Source organism: Rhagoletis zephyria, unplaced genomic scaffold (genome assembly GCF_001687245.7).
Source record: "Rhagoletis zephyria isolate East Lansing unplaced genomic scaffold, Rhagoletis_zephyria_1.1 Rzeph_scaffold_03618, whole genome shotgun sequence".
Classification (NCBI taxonomy): domain Eukaryota; kingdom Metazoa; phylum Arthropoda; class Insecta; order Diptera; family Tephritidae; genus Rhagoletis; species Rhagoletis zephyria.
The window spans coordinates 6599-28777 of NW_016160701.1; the positions used below are offsets into that span (position 1 = coordinate 6599).

The 22179-nt window shown below is 35.4% G+C and overlaps 7 protein-coding genes across 11 annotated transcripts; 3 read left to right on the plus strand and 4 right to left on the minus strand.

The window, feature by feature from the left end:
* Nucleotides 1-229: 229 nt before the first annotated feature.
* Nucleotides 230-4624, minus strand: Syx7 (syntaxin 7). Of its 2 annotated transcripts, none has more exons than XM_017624431.1 (8): nucleotides 4262-4624; nucleotides 4183-4207; nucleotides 3903-4093; nucleotides 3773-3842; nucleotides 3571-3715; nucleotides 2044-2304; nucleotides 1824-1979; nucleotides 230-1739 (listed from the first exon to the last, which is right to left on the minus strand). In XM_017624431.1, exons 3-8 carry the CDS (start codon nucleotides 4042-4044, stop codon nucleotides 1644-1646), a joined length of 870 nt encoding a protein of 289 aa, XP_017479920.1. In that variant the 5' UTR covers nucleotides 4045-4093; nucleotides 4183-4207; nucleotides 4262-4624; the 3' UTR covers nucleotides 230-1643. The 2 variants fall into 2 exon arrangements, with proteins under 2 accessions (XP_017479920.1, XP_017479919.1); XM_017624430.1 differs by having other exon boundaries at nucleotides 3903-4061; nucleotides 4111-4207.
* Nucleotides 4625-4937: 313 nt separating this feature from the next.
* On the plus strand, nucleotides 4938-8714 carry Arp3 (Actin-related protein 3). The gene is made up of 8 exons (XM_017624429.1): nucleotides 4938-5183; nucleotides 5356-5536; nucleotides 5819-6025; nucleotides 6086-6193; nucleotides 6985-7276; nucleotides 7340-7584; nucleotides 7648-7731; nucleotides 7804-8714. Exons 1-8 carry the CDS (start codon nucleotides 5140-5142, stop codon nucleotides 7897-7899), a joined length of 1257 nt encoding a protein of 418 aa, XP_017479918.1. The 5' UTR covers nucleotides 4938-5139; the 3' UTR covers nucleotides 7900-8714.
* Nucleotides 8715-9588: 874 nt separating this feature from the next.
* On the minus strand, nucleotides 9589-13629 carry Nulp1 (Nuclear localized protein 1). Of its 2 annotated transcripts, none has more exons than XM_017624427.1 (10): nucleotides 13445-13629; nucleotides 13154-13372; nucleotides 12583-12768; nucleotides 12096-12283; nucleotides 11708-12030; nucleotides 11231-11638; nucleotides 11030-11171; nucleotides 10631-10954; nucleotides 10298-10554; nucleotides 9589-10230 (listed from the first exon to the last, which is right to left on the minus strand). In XM_017624427.1, exons 2-10 carry the CDS (start codon nucleotides 13301-13303, stop codon nucleotides 10052-10054), a joined length of 2157 nt encoding a protein of 718 aa, XP_017479916.1. In that variant the 5' UTR covers nucleotides 13304-13372; nucleotides 13445-13629; the 3' UTR covers nucleotides 9589-10051. The 2 variants fall into 2 exon arrangements, with proteins under 2 accessions (XP_017479916.1, XP_017479917.1); XM_017624428.1 differs by having other exon boundaries at nucleotides 13154-13386.
* Nucleotides 13630-15089: 1460 nt separating this feature from the next.
* LOC108369343 (protein TSSC1) lies at nucleotides 15090-16853 on the plus strand. 2 transcript variants are annotated; one of them, XM_017624433.1, is made up of 5 exons: nucleotides 15090-15255; nucleotides 15357-15508; nucleotides 15568-15699; nucleotides 15768-15971; nucleotides 16043-16853. In XM_017624433.1, the coding sequence occupies exons 2-5, from the start codon at nucleotides 15467-15469 to the stop codon at nucleotides 16772-16774; spliced, it is 1110 nt and encodes a 369-aa protein (XP_017479922.1). In that variant the 5' UTR covers nucleotides 15090-15255; nucleotides 15357-15466; the 3' UTR covers nucleotides 16775-16853. The 2 variants fall into 2 exon arrangements, with proteins under 2 accessions (XP_017479922.1, XP_017479923.1); XM_017624434.1 differs by having other exon boundaries at nucleotides 15360-15508.
* LOC108369344 (kxDL motif-containing protein CG10681) lies at nucleotides 16764-17704 on the minus strand. The gene is made up of 2 exons (XM_017624435.1): nucleotides 17423-17704; nucleotides 16764-17358 (listed from the first exon to the last, which is right to left on the minus strand). The coding sequence occupies exons 1-2, from the start codon at nucleotides 17614-17616 to the stop codon at nucleotides 16866-16868; spliced, it is 687 nt and encodes a 228-aa protein (XP_017479924.1). The 5' UTR covers nucleotides 17617-17704; the 3' UTR covers nucleotides 16764-16865.
* A 1839-nt stretch (nucleotides 17705-19543) lies between these two features.
* Nucleotides 19544-21161, plus strand: vih (ubiquitin conjugating enzyme vih). 2 transcript variants are annotated; one of them, XR_001848492.1, is made up of 3 exons: nucleotides 19544-19901; nucleotides 19981-20535; nucleotides 20592-21161. XR_001848492.1 is itself a non-coding variant. In XM_017624437.1 (2 exons), the coding sequence occupies exons 1-2, from the start codon at nucleotides 19804-19806 to the stop codon at nucleotides 20408-20410; spliced, it is 528 nt and encodes a 175-aa protein (XP_017479926.1). In that variant the 5' UTR covers nucleotides 19544-19803; the 3' UTR covers nucleotides 20411-21126. The 2 variants fall into 2 exon arrangements, 1 of the variants encoding a protein (XP_017479926.1); XM_017624437.1 differs by having other exon boundaries at nucleotides 19981-21126.
* LOC108369345 (ubiquitin-conjugating enzyme E2 2-like) lies at nucleotides 20940-22157 on the minus strand. Its single transcript, XM_017624436.1, has 3 exons — nucleotides 21876-22157; nucleotides 21615-21803; nucleotides 20940-21552 (listed from the first exon to the last, which is right to left on the minus strand). The coding sequence occupies exons 1-3, from the start codon at nucleotides 21946-21948 to the stop codon at nucleotides 21230-21232; spliced, it is 585 nt and encodes a 194-aa protein (XP_017479925.1). The 5' UTR covers nucleotides 21949-22157; the 3' UTR covers nucleotides 20940-21229.
* Nucleotides 22158-22179: the final 22 nt, after the last annotated feature.

Here is a 22179-nt window from a genome sequence, read left to right on the forward strand (position 1 = left end):
CAGCTCAGAAGAAGTTGTAAACACCGGGCGGATAGGGACTTACTTGCCTTTGCATCGCATCACCATTTTGCGTTAGTTGGCGCAGAAAAATAACGGCTGGGGTGCTTTATTGGTTAAGTCAGAATGGCTTAGGCAGCTCCAGCGCCAAAAAAGAATATTAAAGTTTCAGTCTATGTATGTACATATGTGTCTAAACCTACACCGTTAAAATAACAAAAAAAAATTAGTTTTTTTATATTTTAATTTGTTTATTAATTTTGTGTATTTTACGTGGTTCGTACATAAATCGTTCTTTTTCGCCTTCACGATCACAATTTAGAAATCTCTTCCAAATAGATTCAAGGCATTAGTTGCGTTGCAGATGCTTCACGATTTGCAGGTTTTTACAGGAAGCCGTTCCAAGTGACCACCTTCCATAAGGTTTATTAATGGAGAAAACAGCTGTTCCTGCAAATCCTGTAAAACCTGCAAATCGTGAAACATCTGGAACGCAACTATTCCTAGACGCGCTTTTACCGCATAAGCATTAAAATACTGTAAAGTAGAAACAAGAAAAAGCTAAATCGAGCAATATAGGAAAAAAATCCTATTTGTAGCATAAGCGTATGCTAAGTACGAACAAAAGTATTTACGAACAAGGAATGCTGTAGCACAGTGCAGTGAATTAATATTAAAAGCGCTCAGCATTTAGCATAAAATGTATTTCCCTTTTTCTACTTCCTAACGATTACACACTACGATTTTACATATTTTAGACGCCCATACAAATTTACGTTGGTATTTGAGTGCTTATACATACATATGCATGTGTTACAGAGTTAATAAATATATATTTTCGCATAAAAGTATAAATTTATATTAAGATTACATAAATGATATACATACGTATGTATATAATACAATATTTGTAAATAAATATCTACCGCCAAAAAGTAATTTACATATACAGAAAGTACATTTCACAATTTATTTGCCTTTTTTAACTTTTGGTCATCATATCGAAATTTGCACTTTACAAATTTACTACATATGTATATCGACCCCTTTGCGCAAAATTATCATATGTTACATTTTTTACGAAATTCACTTTTTGATGCAACTTTGTTTTACAACCCATAACGCATCACTGTTCAAATATTACGGCTTGAATCCCAATAGCTACCCCAAAAATTGACTGTAAATTTTATCGTATGTATTTATTTCTTGTGTGCGAAATTATCATATGGGCTAAGAAACTAGAATGTAGAGAAAAATACAAAAAACACTTTCCTGTAAAATTTAGTTTTTGTAACATACGATAATTTTGCGCAAAAGGGTCGATATGCAAAATAAGAATCCCAACCCATTTTTAAACCGTAGAACATATATTATTCATATTTTGTACAGATGGCGAACTAACAATGGGCATGTATTTTTATCACTTACTTTACTTTTTTAATAAGCCATCATAAAATTTTATTGTTTTAGAACTTTTTAAAAAGTGCTTGCTTTCAAATATCACCTCAACAATTGAATATACCACCTCAGTATTGCGATTGAACTTCGCAGACTACACAAAAACTGTACAACTTAGCAGCAACATATGGTTGAATGCGAAGAAAAAACATTGCCATCAAAAAAATACTTTCTAATGCACGCAATAATTATTGTTTGAATTCGAATACAAGAATCATTATGATAATGAATAATACCACTGAAAGGATGCCAACCAAAATAAGCTTCTTCCTACGCACTTGGTTCTAAAACGAGAAACAGAGGCGAATCATTTATGAACGAGATTAATAAAGAGAATATTTCTACTTAAGCGCAAATAATCCACTCACTTTATATGAACTGGCTTTACGAAGATTATCAGCACCCTGTGACACAAATACACTTGTCTGCTCCACGGACGATTCAATCGAATCAACAGTTAGACCTTGTTCGTACACCATGGCCCCGAGTTTCTTGTAGATTTCATTCACACCAACAATATTTTCCTGTAGCACATAATAAATGTTTGTTAGGATTTAATTTTTCGCTGAATAAACTCTTTTGATTTACCTCCAGTTCACGTATTTGACGTTCCTGTTCTTCAAGCGCTTGTAAATCGATTTCTTCTTGCATTTGTGTTTGTTGTTGTGATTGATTTGATCTACGACTGAAAAAGTTATCCTCGAAGAAGGAGCCACTATTGTTGCTGCCACTGGTACCACCACTGCCACTGCTGTTGTTCGTGCCCGGTGGTTTGCTAATGTTGTAACTGTGCGCACGCGCTTGTCGAACAGCATTTTTCTCGATATCGACTGTTTTGCGTTGAACGGCCTTAGAAAGTTAAAATTGAAATTACATGATTATAAAATTAAAAAAAAAAACTGAATTTTTTAATAGTGATTTTAAAAGTAAATCTTAGTGGCGAGACCTCGGACGAGGTTTAATATTTCAGGTATTTAAAGAGTGCATTCCAAAACGTCAAAATGCAAAGAATCAGCATCTTTTATTTCTAAACCTTAATAGATTGTTATGTTAAATGTGCGCAACTACGATTAGATGTTAGTTGTTTACTTCTTGTGCCGTTTAAAAAAAAAAAAAGATGGATGCTTTTTATATTTTGAAGTTTTGGAATGCACCCAAAAAACTATCACCAGACTTATACAAAATTTAATAAAAACATAATCATCTTTCTTAGCCTCGAAATGACTGGTGTTATATTTTGAGGTGGCTAAGGATCACTTGATTGCATTATACTAATAAGAAAATAGTTGCTTGCAACGATTCACTGGGTTTTGCAACAGAAAAAAAAACAGTTAAAATGCACAATGCCAAAGTCCGGTACATTTTGTAATATCTCAAAGTAATGAATTAATTTATTAGTCAAAGTATTAAAACGCAAACAACAAAAGACACAATAAAGATACCATAGGATCACTCTAAAACAGATAGCGAATGAGTAATGGCTACAAAAAAAAATGATAAGAAATCATATAATGAAATGAAAATGAAAACAAGTAATTTTTAAGCGAAAAACAAAACCGACTTCAATGCTCATATAAAAATTTAGTACTATCGTCAATTTCTTCATAATCCAATGATCGCATTTAAACTAAATTAGTATGGGACCACCTTTGAGGTAAAACATTTCCTTTGAAAAAATTAAATCTAGAAATCAGTTAACGTGGTGCAAAGTTATGCGGAACATGCATACATAAAAAAAATTGCGACAAATTGATAACCTTCTCCTTTTTGTTAAGTCGGTTAATAAAAGCAATCGAAGCAGATTTTATTTTTCATGCATACTTATATATCGTTACCCTAATATAGAAAGGCCCCATTTTACATTTCTGTTTCTTACAGCATAACAAAGTTTAATGTTTTTTGTAGCGAATTAAATTTTTTAATGAAGAATATAACTTATTTTATGCTGCATTAATTGTTTTTAAATTATGTTATGTTTAGTGGGTAGTCTAACGATTTTTTCTTTTTTTTCAAAGATAAATTTTGATATGTTAATCAAAAGAAAGAGGTCCTACTTTGTACTTTTGGGGAAAACCTACTAAATATTTATAATCATATTTTGAGTGGAATGCTTACCTGAAATGCTGTTAAAGCAGCGGTGAACTCATCTACCAGCCGATCGCGTTGTATTTTCAAATGACGTTCCTTGCACTTATCCACCTCTTTCAATTGATTATTTGTGTCCGAAACCAATTGATGCGTATAGGTCATTATTTGATGTCTGAAAAGCAAATACATATACATATTGTGGGCATACAATGTCAACTAATCGTCTTACAGCTGTTTCTTCAAATCAGGCGAATCCTGTGGCGTATTGAACTGGTTAACCATGCGTTGCATAGTGGACACTGCAAATGGCAATTTTTTTTTATAGGTATGACGCATTTTTATTAAACAATGAAGCTTACCATTTTGTAAAATTTTTTGTATGCTTGTCGCGATGGTTTGCGCAAGACGTTGGAAATCATTTTCACTGAAGCCGCCCGTGGGCCCTACTCCAGCACCATGGCCACCGCCACTGATGCCATTCTCCATATGCTGCAGATCCATGCTCTCGTAGGTAGACACTGTGGTTGAGTGTTGGTTGATCACCAACAAACTGAAATATATAGGTATCTATGCAAATTTTGACTAAAAGAAGGGAGTGGTATAGCAATGTTTGCCCTCGTCCTCGAAGACTACACTCACTGCTCGTTGATGTCGACTGGTACAGCTATTTAAAGAATGTATTAACTAAGAACGCACTTTATAGGGCCTATTTACACACCTTTCTTTGTTTCAAAATTCGATTATGGGCTGAGTTCTCCCCTATTACCAGTTACGTCGCTAATTTTCAATGTATATTTGCTTGTTTGGTGTCACACAACTGCTGGCACTGCGCTAATGCTTTTTGGCCTTTTCTTTTTCCTACCAACTTTCCCTCAATCGACGTCAAAAACAATTCAACTTATTGATTAGCACAAACAGTTTCGCAGTACGGGCTTCTTGGTGATTTTGCTTTTTGTATTTTTACATTTATTACAATTTTCAATAGCTTTTAATAATTACTGCACTTTTTCAATTTTTCCCAGATGACAAATCTTTTTTACTTTTTTTTTTGCAAAAAAATTGGTCAACTACGTACTGTCAGTTTTAGCCAGAGATGCCACTTCCCCTTAAGACGTTTTATTTCGACATGTTTTTTTGAAGAAAAGGTCTGATTAATTTGGTTATTTGCCTGATAGGTACTTATATCTGTATGTAAGTTTATGTATAGTTTTGCTGCAAATATATGTAGGATATATTGTGAAAGCACCTCAGAATCAAATAGCTACAGATTTATTGCCAAAACACACGGAATCAAAGGACATCAACGTCATTAATCCCACTATTTAAAAACTGGTTTTCTTGGGTATTAATTTACTTTTGAAATGGCAATGCTCTCACTCGCGAATTTATCTCTCTCTCTTTGTTTTCAACTGTCAAAGTGACGCACGGAATGCCACAGATTTTTTTCTTTTCTCGATAAAAGAAAATTGAGTGCGTTGAACAAGAAAGGTGTGGTTGAAAAACGTAAATTTTACTATTAGATTAATGCGTTAGCTTGTAAAACTTGTTAAAAATCTTTCGGAAAGTGTTAATATTATATATTAGAGCATCAGCATAATGGCAGGACGTCTACCGGCTTGTGTGATCGATGTTGGCACAGGGTGAGTGAGCGAAGATTCGCTGTAGAAAAGGAGGTCGCTGGTTCATTGATCACTGTGTGTACGTGTTGGTGTACAAGCGGCCCCCACCATAGCAGAGTAACCAGCAAAACTATGCACCAAGAATGCACCTTATTAGAAAGAAAATATTTTTGAGTTATTTGCCAATTTACAGCTATACAAAATTGGGCTATGCGGGCAACAAAGAACCACAATTCATCATTCCCTCAGCAATTGCCATTAAGGAGACGGCACGAGTGGGTGACACCAATACGCGACGTATTACAAAAGGTGTCGAAGATTTGGATTTCTTTATTGGCGATGAAGCATTCGATGCTACTGGCTATTCGGTGAAGGCAAGTATAAAGCTAATAGAGTAAATTGATTTAGTAATGCAGTGACTAATGATGACTAATAGAAGATAACATAAAAGAATTTAACGTTCCCACGACAGTCGGGTCTACGTAACCGGAACGACCCAGATTTATATCTGGCCAAGGACTGTCACTCCAGCAACACTCCCCAAAAAGTCTTTGGGGAATTTGTATGCTGCTACAACAACAACAACTAATAGAAGATAACATAAAAGAATTTAATGGAGAACAACGTAAATTTAAAAAATTTTAATATACTTTTAGTACCCGGTACGTCATGGATTGGTGGAAGACTGGGACTTGATGGAACGTTTTCTTGAGCAGTGTATTTTTAAGTATCTGCGTGCCGAACCCGAAGACCATCACTTCCTTCTAACTGAACCGCCACTGAATACGCCAGAAAATCGCGAATATACCGCTGAGATTATGTTTGAAACATTTAATGTTCCTGGTCTCTACATAGCTGTGCAGGTTCGTGAATTGCATATTCAATGTTGGCGCGCGTATATGAATAGTTTTTCTTTATTTTAGGCTGTGCTTGCCTTGGCCGCCAGTTGGGCTGCCAGACCGGTGGAAGGCCGCACACTAACAGGCATTGTTGTAGATAGCGGCGATGGTGTAACACACGTTATACCCGTGGTATGTATTTGAAAATAGTTGAATAATACTGCTGAAATATACTATTTGTTGTGGCTTATCTTATCTGGAAAAATACATATTGATTAAGCCTTCAACCCAGTTTGGTGTTTATATGGATTTTGTTTGCTTAGAAAAGCGTTGCAAACAATTAAATATCTGTATATATATATTTTTTTTTTAATTTGGATGTTTTTACACAGTTGCATAATTTTAAAACCGCCATATATTAACAAGTTTTGACTATTTATTTTCATATTATTTAATTTCAGTTATTTTCCTATAAAAATTTAGTTCATTCTTTAACAAACACCATACTAATCCATATTCCAAACTTTGTACAAAAATTATAAAAATTCACCGAATTTTCATCATTGTTGTTTGTTGACGATATCACTCATTTTCTTCCAATACAAAGTATGTCCGAAAATCTTTTTATATGGAAGAAAATGGAAAACACCATCAACAAAAAAGTTGCCAAAAACTAATGGTATTTTGTAGCCACATGAACCTCACACTTCATTATAATAAAAGTGCATGGGCTATAAAACTGCATACGCAAAACTTCCAAAAATTAAAAAAAAGTGTAAAAGTTTGGTGAAAATTCGCTGAATTTTTACAATTTTGGTGTTTGTTATAGAATGAACTATATTTTTATTAGAAAATAATTGAAATTAAATAATATGAAAATAAATAGTCAAAACTTGGTAATAAGTGGCGGTCCTAAAATTATGCAACTGAGTGTACGTAGTATATTCTTATTAATAAATAACTGTTGGTTATATATTTATTAGGCCGAAGGCTACGTAATTGGATCTTGCATCAAACATATACCCATTGCCGGCCGCAATATAACCTCATTCATACAAAGTTTATTGCGCGAACGTGAAGTTGGCATACCGCCAGAGCAAAGTTTAGAAACTGCCAAAGCAATCAAAGAGAAGCACTGCTATATTTGTCCAGACATCGCCAAAGAATTTGCCAAATATGACACGGAGCCGGGCAAATGGATACGCAACTATACAGGTACTAATGCGGTGACCAAGCAACCATTCAGTGTTGATGTAGGCTACGAACGCTTCTTAGGTAAGTTGCCATTTAACGTTTCTTGGGTAAAAGAGATTTGTATGCATACGTATTTATGTTTAGGACCTGAGATTTTCTTCCATCCTGAATTTTCAAATCCCGATTTCACCATTCCACTATCGGAAATCGTAGACAACGTAATACAGAATTGTCCGATTGATGTACGACGACCTCTTTACAATAATATAGTTTTGAGTGGCGGTTCGACTATGTTTAAAGATTTCGGACGTCGTTTGCAACGTGACATCAAACGATCAGTTGATACGCGTCTACGGATCAGCGAAAACTTATCAGAAGGCCGCATTAAGGTATGTGTTGGTTTGAAGAATTGTATAAAATTATTATGTTAATATTATATTTTACCGCTGTAGCCAAAACCAATTGATGTACAAGTCATTACACATCATATGCAGCGATATGCCGTGTGGTTTGGAGGCAGCATGTTGGCATCCACGGTATTTTCATTAATTGCTAATTTATCGTTAGATTACTTTTGACCAAATTAAATTTTTGTTTCTTACTTCCAGCCTGAGTTTTATCAAGTGTGCCACACAAAGGCCGCCTATGAGGAATATGGACCGGGAATTTGTCGCCACAATCCTGTTTTTGGCACCATGACATAATCATATACCACCACACTGTGCACACAGAATTGTTTTTCACCTCTACCTATCACTCAATTTCAATTCCTTTTAAATTTTGTTGTATGCAATAGTAGAAATAGTTCAAGTCATGTGCGGAAACAGATATCAAACAAAAACAGATACAAGATGGCGTAACGCACACATAACTTTTGTTGAAAGACGCTTGTTTTCTTAATATGTATAACAAAATTTACCTATGTTAAGCTGCTAAGTTATAATGTCAGTCGTTTTATGTTATATTTAAAGTCAATAACTAATGATAAATTTGCATTTTTTTTTTTTTGGTATTATAATTAAAGAGTCTTATTATGCTTATTATAGCGGCAAAGAAGTAATTATTTTAATGTTGTCAACGCTTTTATTGCAGGGTTGGCATTTTTATACACACATATACCATACAACCATATGTAGGCATTTACGATGCAAAGCTTGTTGTAAGTGATGCAGTAGTGAGTGATAGCAAATTTTCACTGAGGTATAACATAATATAAGTATGTATTCTAATTGTTTTTTTGTAACATTATCAACCGATTGCATTACTTATGCAAACTCTATTTACGCGCTTCTAATATACTATATCTCTATTATTAATGTAAATTTCTTTTTTATGTTCAGTAATTAAAGTGAGACAGTATAGCAAAAAAGTATATACCTAACTATTTAACATTTTGGCCAATTACAATTAAATTGAAACGATGAATAAAACGTGCGATTGCACAGAAAAATTATTGTGTGGAGAATGTGATTCTTTATGAGAATTCAATAAAATCAATGTGAATATAATTAAAAAACAAAACGTTCGTTTCATCAATTTTTATAAAGAAATAATTGTGGAGAAGAGGCTTTGTGAAGTGCAATCCGAGAAGGAGCTGCCTTTAAACTGAGACTCTCAACGGCACGCATACATTTACAAACACTGTTGCACTCTCACTGGTTTGCTAAACAAGGCTTCAAGAAATCTATCCGCGTCTAGTATTGGTTAAAATTTTTCATACACTTAGCTCTAACCTAACCTTTCTTAAACTTCGGACGTAATCTTAAGCAAATACACCACACCAGAGCCAAGTAATTTTTGCAACAATTTAAAATCTATTTGTTTGCCTCTGTTAATTGAAATTTGAGAAACGAGTTGTTAATGGAATAAAGTTTAACAAAACATGCATATAATAAAATCGGAGTCCAATAAATAAAACAAACAAATAACCTTATTAATACACATCCCTGTAAAAAAAAAAAACAAATGCTCAGATGTCCTAGGTCTATGCAAAATAGTAGGCAAACGCTTATTTTGTTTTGGCTGGCAAAGTCTGGTCGATTCGGCAGTCAAACTTCCGAGCTCACAAACCGAATGAAACTGAAGCACACATTGTTAAGGATTTGAAAAATAATTTCTAAATAAAACATGCTTTTGTTTGGGTACCAGTATTTATTTGATAGAAATTTTATATACTTTCAAGTTTTCGCGTTTATGTATATCATAAATCTCCTTAATTTTTATCGCAAGATGAAATTTACCTCAAATATAGTTATTATGTGTATGTATATATTTTTTGAAAGCGTAACAGTGTAATAAATTGGTGGTGAAGACGTTGAGATAAAAGAACGCATATTTTTTGCGAGTTTATAGTTTTGATGATATATTTTTTAACAATAATTAATTTATTTTTCTATTTATGTAAATACATTTTGAAAAGACAATAATTTATGCAAGTATGCATGTATATAAAGGTCTGTGTGCCTTGGTATATACTTATTTGTGTGTTTACTTATCAAGCAAAAGATCAACCACATCCAGTTTTTTACTTCTTTTTCGTTCCTTTTACTATTAAAATTTTATATCCTCTAGATTCATAATGTAAATATGCATGTATTTATAAAAAGCAGATTTCGCTTATTCTTTTTTTAACAAATTTGGAATTAGATTTCTATGTTTATGTATATGTATGTAAAGCAAGTTCCGAATGGATATTTTATTTCGACGGTCGTTTGTTCTGTGTTCTAAAGAATTGTTCTTCGCTTGAAAAGATGATTAATAGAATTTGAGAAATATTTTTGGTCGAAATCAAAAATCGAATTGGCCTCTTTGACACAAAGGAATTGTTTTAAAGAAGAAACTGTTCAGCGCGTTGATTCAATTAAGGTAATCACTAGTGTCTTCTTCTGAGCTGCCATTGTCCTCGCCATCAGCAGTCTGCATGGGTTCCACAATACGAAAATTCTGAAGAAAATCACGCATGGCATCCACAATGTTTGTCAGCGATTGTGTGAGTTCACGATAAGAGGCACCGCCTTCGGTGTCACCAGCAGCATCTAAAAATCAATTAATTTACTAAAATGTTTGATAAAAAGAAAAAAATATACGCTCGCACGCCCTTACCTTCAGCTGCAGCGTTTTCTAAATTTGCATTTAAAGCTTGAAGATGACGATCCACTTGCGCTACTTCATCATCGTCGTGAGCCGCATTGACTGGTGGTGCAGGCAGAGCGTTTGCTCGTGCTACCCCAGCTTCAACAGCAGCATTTGGTTGCTGTTCACCACCGCGATTATTTAAGTTAAATGACGGCATTAGTGATTCAAAGAACATAAAAACCGATCGATTTGGTCCTGTTGTTGGGCTACTGGAGGAGGATTTTCTACATTTGAATATAAATAAATTAAGCGGGATTAAATTTGTCAAACATATTTTAAATATTTTCGTTTTGTATATACCGCTCATAGCAATTGACTGAGTCCACTGGTGGCAATGGATCGTACATCATTAATGGATCCTTCTCCTTGGCAAGGAACGGCGCTAGAGGCACTTTCTCCTTGTAATCAGAAAGTATCACATGACGCAATATGGGACGTGGAGGCGATACATAACGCACAGCACGTTTCTGATTATAATCGGTAATGACTTCATCCTTTTGATCTACTAGATCCAAAACCAAATTGACATTGCGTTCCAACCAAGGCAGCATGTTATTTTGTCGCCAAACAACTTTAGCACGGCAAATGTACAACGACACCAGTTGATGTAGCGAGGGAGATTGACTGTAATTGCGAGGAAAAATAATATGATTTAGGGCGTATTCAAAATACAGCATTGTTTCTTTAACATAAACTTACCTGCCAGATATAGAGTTGTTAAAATACGACGAAGCTTGTACACGCTTGTCAGTCTGAACAGATAGCTCATCCAGCAGAGGGCGCAATACACCGGGAAACATTAAGAGTGCATACTGCAAAGCCTTATCCGACTTTTCACATTCTACAATTTGGATATTTAATAGAAGAATAACCTTTATTTAGCATTAAAGCAACACTCACCTCCCATTTGGCAAAACAATGCCAAGGCATAAGAGTACGCCATATTTGGCAATTGGGATAGATTACGCACGGCATCATATTCTTCATAAAATTTAATAAGCCATGCATACTGCTTGCTGCGCAACGCATAATAGTCAATAATCAGCACAATGGCCAACGGATCTACTTCCGGATTTAAGGTCAGTATCAATTTGGAAAGCTCGAATGCAGTGCGACAACAAGCGCGTGCTTCCAAGTACTGAGCATGCTTAAATAACGTAATAAAGAATGACCTATTTTCTTGACGGCGGTAATCCAGACGACAGTTACCCGACGTCAAGCTAAAGCTCGGATGCAATGATGACTCTAGCACAAGTACGGCGCGCTCAATAAGTTCGGCTGCTAAGCTGTAATTCTCCGTGATTTTGCCTGTTAACCAGAAAAAATTGAAATCACAAATAATATCAAATAACATGCATAAGTGCCCAATAAACTTACACAATTCGCTTAGCTGTATTAGAGAATCGACGTGATAGGGACATCGTCTTATCAAACTGATAAAGAAATCGGAATCAGTACGTTCAACTGCTTGTAAAAACAAATTCTGCACGCTCTGATAGTATTGGCTGTGCTCGAAAGCAAACCATTGAATTTTTCCCGACTGACGGAAATTGTTGGTACTGCTGCTGCTACCTGCCAATTGCTCTGGCAGCTGCACTGGCTTCATTGTTATGATGTTCTTGGTTATCGGCGGCCATGATTCCTTGGCAGTTACCATGTATGTGGTTTTAAGTGTCAACTTTTGCCGACCCCGTTTATTCCTTTGATCAAGAAAGAAACAAAAAAATCACATTTTGAATGCAAATCGTTGATGCTGAATACTCACTCAATTTTAACGACTCTTTTACCAAACGTACGGCGCAATTCATTTTGTGGATTCAAGTGTTTCAATTCGACTGTCAGTAATGATTTATCGATCTCTATGCGCGGCGGATTGAGCTTTTGATTTTGATTTGTGGCGTTATGTACCTTCCCGATAAGGGAATCGATATCGCTTAGATATTTGTCAGTGAGCTGGTAAAATTTAAAGAAAATTTATTCGGTTGCGAAATTCTTTTTTATGCAAAATTCTTTTCAGAACTTTATAGGTATATTCAAGGAAATGAGATAAACAAATCTTATTTATAGCATGCAACAACAAAAGTACATATGTACCTTACTACCAACATTTAGGCACACTCACTGAATTATTTGACCCAGTCCAAGCCCGCTTTGCACACGTTGCACAACAAAACAGTTTACTTTCCCGGCCAACCAATACTCCACCCACCCACACTATTAATGGCTTTCGCTCATTCAAAAATTCCACTCACCTCATTATCCTCGCTGCTGATGTGGTTGCCGGTATACTTTGTTTTCTTCTTGCGCTTCTTTTTCTTCTTTTGTTTGGCTGCACCTTTTCCACCAGTTCCACTTGGCAGATTTGCCGCCGTTGATGCATGCTCGGTTTCGTTGTCATCCTCCTTCACTTCGCTCTCGGAGAGACTTTGCTGATTCAACTGGTGCGACGAAGGTGGCAATTTTTTTTTGTTGTATTTGAAAGTCGAAAGAAAGGATGACAAAAAAAGTTATTTCATTCGATTCATGATTTGATTCGATAAAACTAACGCGATACCACTTAGGTCAAATGCATTTGTGAATATGTATGTATGTAGAAATGTATGTATGCATTTAGTAACCCCCATTAAAAGTCACCCTCTCCCTATTTGTGGCAACGTTTTCCGTTGCTTTTGACTAGCATTAGTGGCTATTGGAAATTGATGTCAATTGTCTGTATGCATGTTTGGCCATTATTCCCCATTAGGAGAGTTGGAAAATGAAATCTCTTTCTTGCATAAATAATGATCAAGGCCTTATTAAATAACTGTATGTGAATCTACTCACCAGGTCAAAAGGATTTAAATGTTTTCCGCGAGCTGTGTCCAATTCATCATCATCGTCGCTTAGTTGATCATCATCGATGTCATCTTTAGCGTCAATTATTGAATTCTTTTCGGTGCCACCTTGCAGTTTCTTTAGAGCACGAGAAGACATCTTCGAGAACTTGAACTGCTTCAATAACTGCTATTCACACCACGATGACGTCTTCACATTTGACTTGGCCTATTTTGTTTAGCCTCAGTTGTTTGCATACGTATTTATCAAAATTATTAAAAGTTTAATTAGTTCACTTACTTTGGACGCAACTCGTCGCTTGTATGCTAGCAAACAATGGATACCAAATTTTAGTGTTTTGATTTCGGGAGCTTAATAAAAATCAATATTCTCCAATAAATCGTTTCCTGACAAAAAACAAAAAAAAGAATGGAAAATTACGTGAAAGAACAATGTCAAAAACAGCGCGAATGAATGTGCAAAAAAAACGTCAAACTTGCTGGAAATTTTTCTGGAATGTACTACCGGAAATCATTGGAATGCACTACCGGAAGTACAAAAACGTCAAACTCGCTGGAATTTTTCTGGAATGCACTACCGGAAGTACAGGGCGATAAACACGGGCTCTCACCCTATACTTACGGTAGTGTATTTGGTCCCTAACCGATATTTCATCCCATAAGACTGCTTTTACACAGTTCAAGTATTGAATTCAATTCTGCTCGCAAGTGGAAGAGGTGGGGAGAAGAAAAGGGACGAGTACACATGCGCCTGTTCCGTCAAGTCGTTTCAACTTTCTTGCTTTGCTTTTGGCATTTTCGTTGCTTCCCATTTAAAGAACCAAAAACTTGAGTTCAACAGAATTGAAATGTGTAAAAGCAAATAGAAAACACAAAAGAGAATGATCAAGACTTGATTCAAGTACTCGAATCATGTAAATCGGGTGTAATAATACCATTTTCGTTGCCCTTTCATTGACGTTTGCTGTCGCAGAGAACGATAAATACAGAGAAGCTGCAATAGGCCGGGAAATTTTATTTTGTAATAGAGCAGAAACGCGCTAGAAGTTCACCACCCAGCTTAAATTTTTAACCAAGGCGAATTTATATAAGGTGGTGTTGTTTCATCAGCTGTGATTAGCGTTTGATTGTCAAAATTTTGTATTTCGTTAGTGTTCACAACGAAATGACTTTTGATAGTTATTTTAATGGCTCTTTCATTGAATCTTATGGGACCCCTTTTTTCTGTATTACACAAAATTTTCTGACAAAAATTTTGGAAAATGTTATTTTCATAAAAAATGCAGATGTCTAACAATTAATAAATCTAAATTTACGAAGATTTTGTAACCCATATTTTGGTCAACAATTTGTAAATTCTTCATTAAAAAATTATAAACACACAAAGAGACAAACGTGTAAAAATGTTTGTACATATAGGTACCTACATGCATTTTTTCGTAAACAAATGCATATGCCCGCGGCTGTTCTTTTTTGGCTAGGTTTGTATTTTTATGAATTTCAAACGATATTTAATAGACATGTACACCTTATCCCATTACCACCTGTTCCATTGAATTTAATATAAAAAGTGGTTACATACGCTCTCTCCCTTGTCTTTTTTTTAATATTCACAAGGTTTTGCAAGCTATATTTTTTGTTATTTTTGTATAAAAATATGGTTCATGCTATAAACAAACCGTATAAATCAAAGTTTCTGTTAATTTTGCGCGGCTCTGAGGTCACACTATTAAAAAGTGGTGGACTTCTAAAGCAATCTATGCTAAAAATTTAAGGTGGTGAACTTCTAGCGCGTTTCTGTTCTATTACAAAATAAAATTTCCCGGCCGCAGCTTCTCTGTGTATAACATCGCTGTCATTCTAAACATTGACAAATTATCTTATATGTTATATCCACGGATATATAATAGAATATTATATTATATATTATTATATGGACAGGTCGGTCGCAGTGATGTCGTTTCCTTAAAAACATGTGTTATAAAACATAAAACGCGGTACAACGTTCGCGTATTGTTATGAATTTATATCCGAAATAAGTTATACAAAGCGTAAATATCTAGAGCATTTATAAAATACTATCAATTAAAAGTATGTATCATCGATTAAAATTTTATTTCAAAACAAACTCTTGAGATAAAAGAATTATTTCAATTACCGGTAACAACTGATGCCTACAACTAATTTTATAGTAGATCTGGGTGTAAGATTTGGCAGAAAATAGAAATGACAGTAAAATTATAAACCAAATTAGAAATTGTAAACAAAAGATAACAATCGCTCCTAATTACTTGCTTTGGACATGGAGGAATCGAATGGATTAATTTATGGGCTGGAATTACAGGTGAAGTGGTTAGAATATTCAGAATTCATAAATTTTGCAGTTTTTAACGTTATATGAAGGCTCGAGCATTAACACCACAATATGGAGAGGGAAATGAGGTACGCTTTTTCATAGCCACCAACTCTTTAAAGCCGACTAATCAGGTCCACTTATTGGAATTCAATGAAGAAAAAGCAAATGTAAAATCGAAGGTAAGCTCAGCAGGCTGTAAAAAAAATGTATTCTAAATTATGTTAATGTGGTCTAAATATCTATGTAGATATTTGAACATTCACTTGGCGAAGTCTGGAAGTTGAACAGTAGCCCTCATGACGAAAATCTTCTGGCTTCTTGCTACAACGTACTTAAAGGAGCACAGGTGCAAACGCATGCAGCGCTGCTTCAATTACCAACTGATTTGGATGAACAAGATGTGAAAATGGAGTTTTTACCTTGGCATAAAATAGAGAACCTGGATACGGAGGTGAACGTTATAATCAATACACTACCATACGTACATATATCGAAAATATCAGTATGATTACATTATTTCAGAAATTTGGCGATAAGGTGAAAACCATCGAATTTCATCCGAGCAATAAAAATACGTTGGCCTGTGTTGTCGATGGAAAGGTTGTAATTTTTGATCGTGCACAATCCCAAACGCGTGTAATAGCAGAAACTGCGGGTACTAATGCACAAAAAAATTCCCCGCCTTTCACCACCGGCAAGTGGTCACATCACCATCAGGGTCACCAGTTTTTCACATTGCAAGATTGCAGTGTGCGCTCGTATGACATACGTGATACACAGCACTGTGCTTGGTCTATAGAGGATGCGCATAGCCAACTCGTTCGTGATTTAGACTGTAATCCGAATAAGCAATGTCACATTGTGACCGGCGGCGATGATGGTGCAGTAAAAGTGTGGGATTGCCGAATGCCGAAAGAGGCAGTTTTTTCCCGAAACGATCATGCACACTGGGTTTGGTGTGTACGATTCAACACATTCCACGACCAATTGATTTTGTCAAGTTCCAGTGACTGCAAAGTTTTACTCACATGTGCCGGTTCGGTGAGTTCCGAAGCCGCTAATGATAGTTTGCCTGAAGAACGAAGGCGAGTGCTTTCGGACGGATTGCTTCAAACATTTGATCAACATGAAGATTCAGTATATTGTGTAGAGTGGAGCAATGTAGACCCTTGGATTTTTGCTTCTCTTAGTTACGATGGACGTGTGCTAATCTCAAAAGTACCGAAACAATACAAATATCAGATAATATTGTAATCAGTTTTTTTTTTATTTTTATCCTACATATAATGAAATATTTACGGTAATGTAACGAACAAATATTAGCAACTAACTACATAAATTTCTTTTATCCCGTGTCCTCTGATGTACAATCTGAGGAGTCATTCGGATTTGTTGTCTCGATTGAACAGACTCGTTTAATCAGTTCATTTTCAATGGGTTTGCCATTCTCTACCGCTTCTTCCATTTGTACATATTCAACTGTTGTACTTTTCATTAAAAGATCGGCATTTTTCTTACCTCCTACGTCGCCGGAAACGGCAGATTTTTCTAAATTTTTTTGTTCAGCCGCTAGAGAACTCGCTGCTTCTGTCTCGTCTTCTGCTTCTTCAGCTAAGCTGCTTCTTTGTGGTTGGGCTTCGGCATAGGCTAAGGGATATTGTTGGTTCAGTTTTTGTTTAATGGAACGCACTTTTCGAAAAATGTAATCAAGATCCTTTTTCATTTCGGTTAACAATTTTACATGCTTTTTAAAGTCGTCGTTTGCATTTTTCAGGCGACTTTGTGATAATTGATTACAGTTTAACATCATCTCATTCGTCTTCTCAAAGCGCTGTAACCTGCGTAAAACAAAAATAGTTTTTACGTAAATTGTGAGATAAAAAGACAAGATGTTCATCTTGCATTTGTTTCTGCGCGCGTATCATGGTTTCGACATCGCCTTGATTTACTAGTCCAGCGAGACCTTGTATGAAAACTTCGGCTGCAGTGTAGTTATGGAATCCCTCAAATTCGCTTTCGGGGGTGACATCTTCCGTTGCGACACCATTATTTCCCTTTGCAGAAGGCGATTGATTTATTTGTGAAGACTGGGCCATTTGTTTTGAATCCAAGCAAATCCAAAATAGTTGCGTCCTGCTCCTTTGTGAATTTGTTTATTGATTTTGTTTTTTTTTTCTAAAAAGAAGACAAAACAGCATACCGTCTTCAAAAGAGTTACAACTCAAAATTTATCACTTTTGAAATGATGCGCTAAAAATGCACACAAAGCTTTTATTTACCTTTCAGCAATAGCTGGAGCAAATTTTTGTTATAATTTGTTAAAAAAATCTAAGGTAAAGTTGCCCTTGCCCATATGATTATCATGTACTAAGAAATAGTTTTTCGCATTTTCTGACAAACGTATTATTTTGAGTTGTGACTCTTTTGAAGACGGTGTGCGATTTGCCAGAGTTGTTACACGAAAGCCAATTAAATGCATAGTTGCCAACTTTCTCCTTTAAGCACTAGATTTAGTGCTTTTTGAAAATTAAAACGCAAAATATAGTCCAGTGCCTAGTCCCTTGTTTAGTGCTTTTTTTCTGAACTCAAATTTCTCATAGATAATTAAACACGAAATAATTTGAAATATTTAAAGCTGTGGCCGCACTGAATTTACAAATTTAAATGGACTAAAATGCAACCATGATTGATAAAAAGCTGATATTGCAAACCCACGTTCCTGTTCGCGTTGAAACTGCTAGTACGCAGGTAAATAAGTTAAGTATGTATTTAATTTTTTTTTCTAATTATAATTATAATTATTCCATTATTAAATTTATTTTTGTATTATAATTATTTGTACATATTTTAATTGATTACAAAATTCTAAAAATTTTGAATATTTCTACCACATGAGTAAAACACATTTAGTGTTAAAACGCCTTTTTCCCAAATTTGGTGCTTTTTGAAACGGAAAAGTTGGCATCACTGATTGAATGTCAAGTATACGTATCATTTGCCAAATCATTCCTCTTGTGTGGCTAGTCACCGCTAGATGGGCCTCCAAAATCCCCATTTTGTTTATTTTGACAGAGAACTGCTTCTCTGTTTTAAACGTTCTCTGAAAAAATCCCAATCGGTTGGGTAGTGTCAAAATACTAGATATGTGCTGAGTCGATGCCTTAAAGTATTGATCAATACTCGGTACCGATTTGAACAGTACCCAATACATTCGACACTTGGTGCCTAAACATTGGAATTTCTAATAAGATTCTGCAACAGCTAAAAATATGGAATAAAACCCGTTCAGCTGTTAAACGAATCTCGTTAATTTGTGGTTAAAAAAATCTATTGTTCTACATTATTTGGATCTAAACGGAAAACTTAAATGCGTACATACACATTGCTCATCCTTTAAGAAATCAACGTCTTATTTGTACAATGACATTTTTTCTCCAAACTTGAAATTTATGTACCTTGGCCAAAGGTTTGTAGGGCCCCTACACTACACAAGTATTTGCTTAGTACAAATTGACACATATAAGAATTTCTCGAATTTCTGTTCGTTCGTATCCCTGGGTTACAATGGAAGTAACGGGGCGGAGTGAACTGTCACTTAATCTGAACCAGACGACAACGCAGATAGATAAGCCAACTCGAGCGGGGTTTACCCGCTTAACAACAATAACTGTTTGTTTGTGTATAGAATGCAAATTGCTATAATGTACGTAAATGTAACGTAAAACGAAATAATCTTATATTATAATCAAGGCATTATTTGCACCAATTAGAATTTGCACAAATACTTGTGTGGTGTATTTGAGGCATTAAGAGCGAAATACACCACACAAGCGGCTTGTGAAACATACAAAGCATTTTAGAGTTCTTCCGTGTATTTCGCTCTTTACAGCCCTATTCCCACGCCGAAGACAAAATTCAACGGTTGAGTATTGTCTTAACTACTGCCGCACTTTATTTGAAGCGCTCTAATGGTGACAATTGTCATTGTTATTGTTATGAAATAGGGTTGTTAGTGCCTCGAATCGGTATCAGGTACCGAAAACAAAGTATTGGGTACCGCAATTATTTTCTCGTATTTGGGACCGACTATTCAGCACATCACTAAAGATATTCGAAAAAAGTCATCAAATAGAGAAAACAAGGCAGCTGCAGAAAAAATTGTCGCTCGCAATAAATAAACGCGTTGGCTAGGGTCTAAAAATAAGCAATTTGGTAAAATTGTCCTCGCCTTAGTTTGTAAATTGAACAGTCCTTGGATCAGTAAGAAATTCCTTCAAAACGCAATGGCGCAGAACATCAGTCCAGAGCATAGTGGCGTAGACGCTGCCAAGCAAGGCTCCAACTCCTGTGCAGCAAAGCATGGACATGCAGTTAGTAAACGGTAGGTCCACCACAGACATGTCTTCAGAAATGTCTCCATAATTACCCTTATACCTGCTATTTTTCTTTATTCACTTCAGACTTCAAAAGGAGCTGATGAATCTAATGATGGCCACAGAGAAAGGTATATCAGCTTTCCCCGATGGAGAAAATATATTTAAATGGATTGGTACAATTGCTGGCCCAGCCAATACTGTGTATATGGGACAAAAATATCGTCTATCATTGGAATTTCCAAACTCATATCCCTACGCACCGCCAGCAGTGAAATTTCTAACACCATGTTTCCATCCAAATGTAGATCTAGCTGGCTGCATTTGTTTGGATATATTAAAAGATAAGTGGTCCGCACTATATGATGTACGCACAATTCTGCTGTCCATCCAATCGCTTTTGGGTGAGCCTAATAATGACAGTCCGCTAAATGCTCAAGCAGCAATGATGTGGGCGGACCAAGTTGAGTACAAAAAATACCTGGATGCCTTTTACGAAAAACACAAGGACACATAGATTCTTACATCCTTATATGATGAGCTGCTTAGCGATGGACATTTTAATTCTCGCCAGAATGGTCAATGTCAAATAGAAAGTGTCTTCGCTGCGTCGTCTCATATAACACATTCATCCATTTAGTAGTACACCACCAGACTATGCATTATGAAATTCATCTGTAACCGATTTTATTTTGTAGTTCAAAAATGTTTCTACGATCTGTTGTCAGTTCACTGCCTACGCCGCCACCGTGAGCCTGAGAGCGAACATATAAAACAAGTCGTTTACTGAGAGATATGCGTTATTTGTAAGAACATTTTAAGTAGATGTAATTCAATTTTTTAAACAATGCTTTCATGTAATTATTTTGCTATTATTTAGTATTTTAAAGTATGTTCTTATCTTATCCGACATGGCCCATCCCAATTAACTGAATGACTCTGATTTAGACATAATTATGTAAAGACGATAATGAGGCAGATATACAGCGAAACAGTCAAATAGTTAAAGAAATATGTTTATTTGTTAATTATTTGTTTAGTTCTCGTTTATTTTTGAGAATTTTACGTTTTAGAAATGGCGTATAGCAACTTATAGAAAACAAGCAAGCGCATCTTGCGTCTAAATGAAATTCGCAGTTTAACATTTTAACACGCCCATTACAACTAGAATTGCTAACTAAATAATTGTCAGAATAATATTAATTGAAATAAACTGAACTGTATTGAATAAAAATAATTGTAACGAAGATTAAACTTTGCGAAATGAAGATATTAAAATATAATTTTATTCCTCAACAGCTTGCTTTGTAATTTCCCCCCAATTGCGAGGCCGGGTTTAGCAGGGTTTATTTCGCTTTGATGCTGGTCCTACTACTGTATCATCACACTTGATGGAGACATCCTGTGTTGTGTCGGTCGCAGTCTCCTTATCTGACTCTTCGGCATTCAAACAATTTTTGGGTATTAACTCGCGTGCTTTTATGTTGAATTGTTCCCTACTTGTTTTGAACAAGTCGGCAGCTTCGCCATTTAAAGGATCGTCTGGATTAGGGGAGGATAAAAGCAACTGGATTGACAGCAGCATTGACTCCAGTGTAATAGCAGGATTGTAAGAGCCAGTAGGTGGCATACGCAATAAATCCAAGCAAATCTTGCCCGCTAAGGAAGTTATACATATGTACAAAAATCGAATAAATCTATTTTTATTTAAAGTAACTCACAATTGTCAATATTTGGATGATAGATGGACGACATGAATTTGAAAGTGGGTGGTTGGAAAGGATATTGGCTGCCCAAAACAATGCTCACTTTAAATATTCCATCTTCGTACGGAGACCCTTTTGGTCCCGGTATATTTGCTATTAAATGCGAAGAGTTATCATTCGAATCTGCAAAAGCACAAGTGATTCCTGCAAAGATTTCATTTTTACAAAACGAAGAGATGGTCAATACAATAACTTGGTCAATATTTATTAAATTACCATGTTCCGAACTGTTCTTCTGCAGTTGTTTCAGCTCTACTGGAAGGCGTATTTTTTTAATTTTACTGTTCATATTTAAGTTTACTTCGAAATTTAAGTTGAACTTCCAGCATTCTAAAATGCATCTTTATTAAACAGCTGTTTTAATTTGGCGCCACGCCACGAACAGGAAGATTGCATGACAAATATATGTTAATAAACCATGAAATTTTCTTGTACATGTTAAATAAATTCCAATCTATCGAATAATGTAGTAGATTTATAACAAACAAAGATTTTTCACTTTATCAATGAATAGTACCAA

What these genes read in the sequence shown, in the direction of transcription:
- Syx7 (XM_017624431.1), bottom strand. Translation starts at nt 4,044, where the DNA reads ATGGATCTGCAGCATATGGAGAATGGCATCAGTGGCGGTGGCCATGGT. An exon ending in ACAAAAAATTTTACAAAATG is followed by an intron (nt 3,843 to 3,902) that starts GTAAGCTTCATT and finishes TGCCATTTGCAG; the next exon opens with TGTCCACTATGCAACGCATG. An exon ending in CTGCTTTAACAGCATTTCAG is followed by an intron (nt 2,305 to 3,570) that starts GTAAGCATTCCA and finishes TAACTTTCTAAG; the next exon opens with GCCGTTCAACGCAAAACAGT.
- Arp3 (XM_017624429.1), top strand. Translation starts at nt 5,140, where the DNA reads ATGGCAGGACGTCTACCGGCTTGTGTGATCGATGTTGGCACAGG. An exon ending in TAACACACGTTATACCCGTG is followed by an intron (nt 6,194 to 6,984) that starts GTATGTATTTGA and finishes TATATTTATTAG; the next exon opens with GCCGAAGGCTACGTAATTGG. An exon ending in TATCAGAAGGCCGCATTAAG is followed by an intron (nt 7,585 to 7,647) that starts GTATGTGTTGGT and finishes TTACCGCTGTAG; the next exon opens with CCAAAACCAATTGATGTACA.
- Nulp1 (XM_017624427.1), bottom strand. Translation starts at nt 13,303, where the DNA reads ATGTCTTCTCGTGCTCTAAAGAAACTGCAAGGTGGCACCGAAAAGAAT. An exon ending in AATACAGCTAAGCGAATTGT is followed by an intron (nt 11,639 to 11,707) that starts GTAAGTTTATTG and finishes TCTGGTTAACAG; the next exon opens with GCAAAATCACGGAGAATTAC. An exon ending in TCAGTCAATTGCTATGAGCG is followed by an intron (nt 10,555 to 10,630) that starts GTATATACAAAA and finishes ATTCAAATGTAG; the next exon opens with AAAATCCTCCTCCAGTAGCC.
- LOC108369343 (XM_017624433.1), top strand. Translation starts at nt 15,467, where the DNA reads ATGGAGGAATCGAATGGATTAATTTATGGGCTGGAATTACAG. An exon ending in TTTATGGGCTGGAATTACAG is followed by an intron (nt 15,509 to 15,567) that starts GTGAAGTGGTTA and finishes CGTTATATGAAG; the next exon opens with GCTCGAGCATTAACACCACA. An exon ending in TAGAGAACCTGGATACGGAG is followed by an intron (nt 15,972 to 16,042) that starts GTGAACGTTATA and finishes ACATTATTTCAG; the next exon opens with AAATTTGGCGATAAGGTGAA.
- LOC108369344 (XM_017624435.1), bottom strand. Translation starts at nt 17,616, where the DNA reads ATGGCCCAGTCTTCACAAATAAATCAATCGCCTTCTGCAAAGGGAAAT. An exon ending in ATACGCGCGCAGAAACAAAT is followed by an intron (nt 17,359 to 17,422) that starts GCAAGATGAACA and finishes TGTTTTACGCAG; the next exon opens with GTTACAGCGCTTTGAGAAGA.
- vih (XM_017624437.1), top strand. Translation starts at nt 19,804, where the DNA reads ATGGCGCAGAACATCAGTCCAGAGCATAGTGGCGTAGACGCTGCCAAG. An exon ending in GGACATGCAGTTAGTAAACG is followed by an intron (nt 19,902 to 19,980) that starts GTAGGTCCACCA and finishes TATTCACTTCAG; the next exon opens with ACTTCAAAAGGAGCTGATGA.
- LOC108369345 (XM_017624436.1), bottom strand. Translation starts at nt 21,948, where the DNA reads ATGAACAGTAAAATTAAAAAAATACGCCTTCCAGTAGAGCTGAAACAA. An exon ending in GAAGAACAGTTCGGAACATG is followed by an intron (nt 21,804 to 21,875) that starts GTAATTTAATAA and finishes AAATCTTTGCAG; the next exon opens with GAATCACTTGTGCTTTTGCA. An exon ending in TCATCCAAATATTGACAATT is followed by an intron (nt 21,553 to 21,614) that starts GTGAGTTACTTT and finishes TAACTTCCTTAG; the next exon opens with CGGGCAAGATTTGCTTGGAT.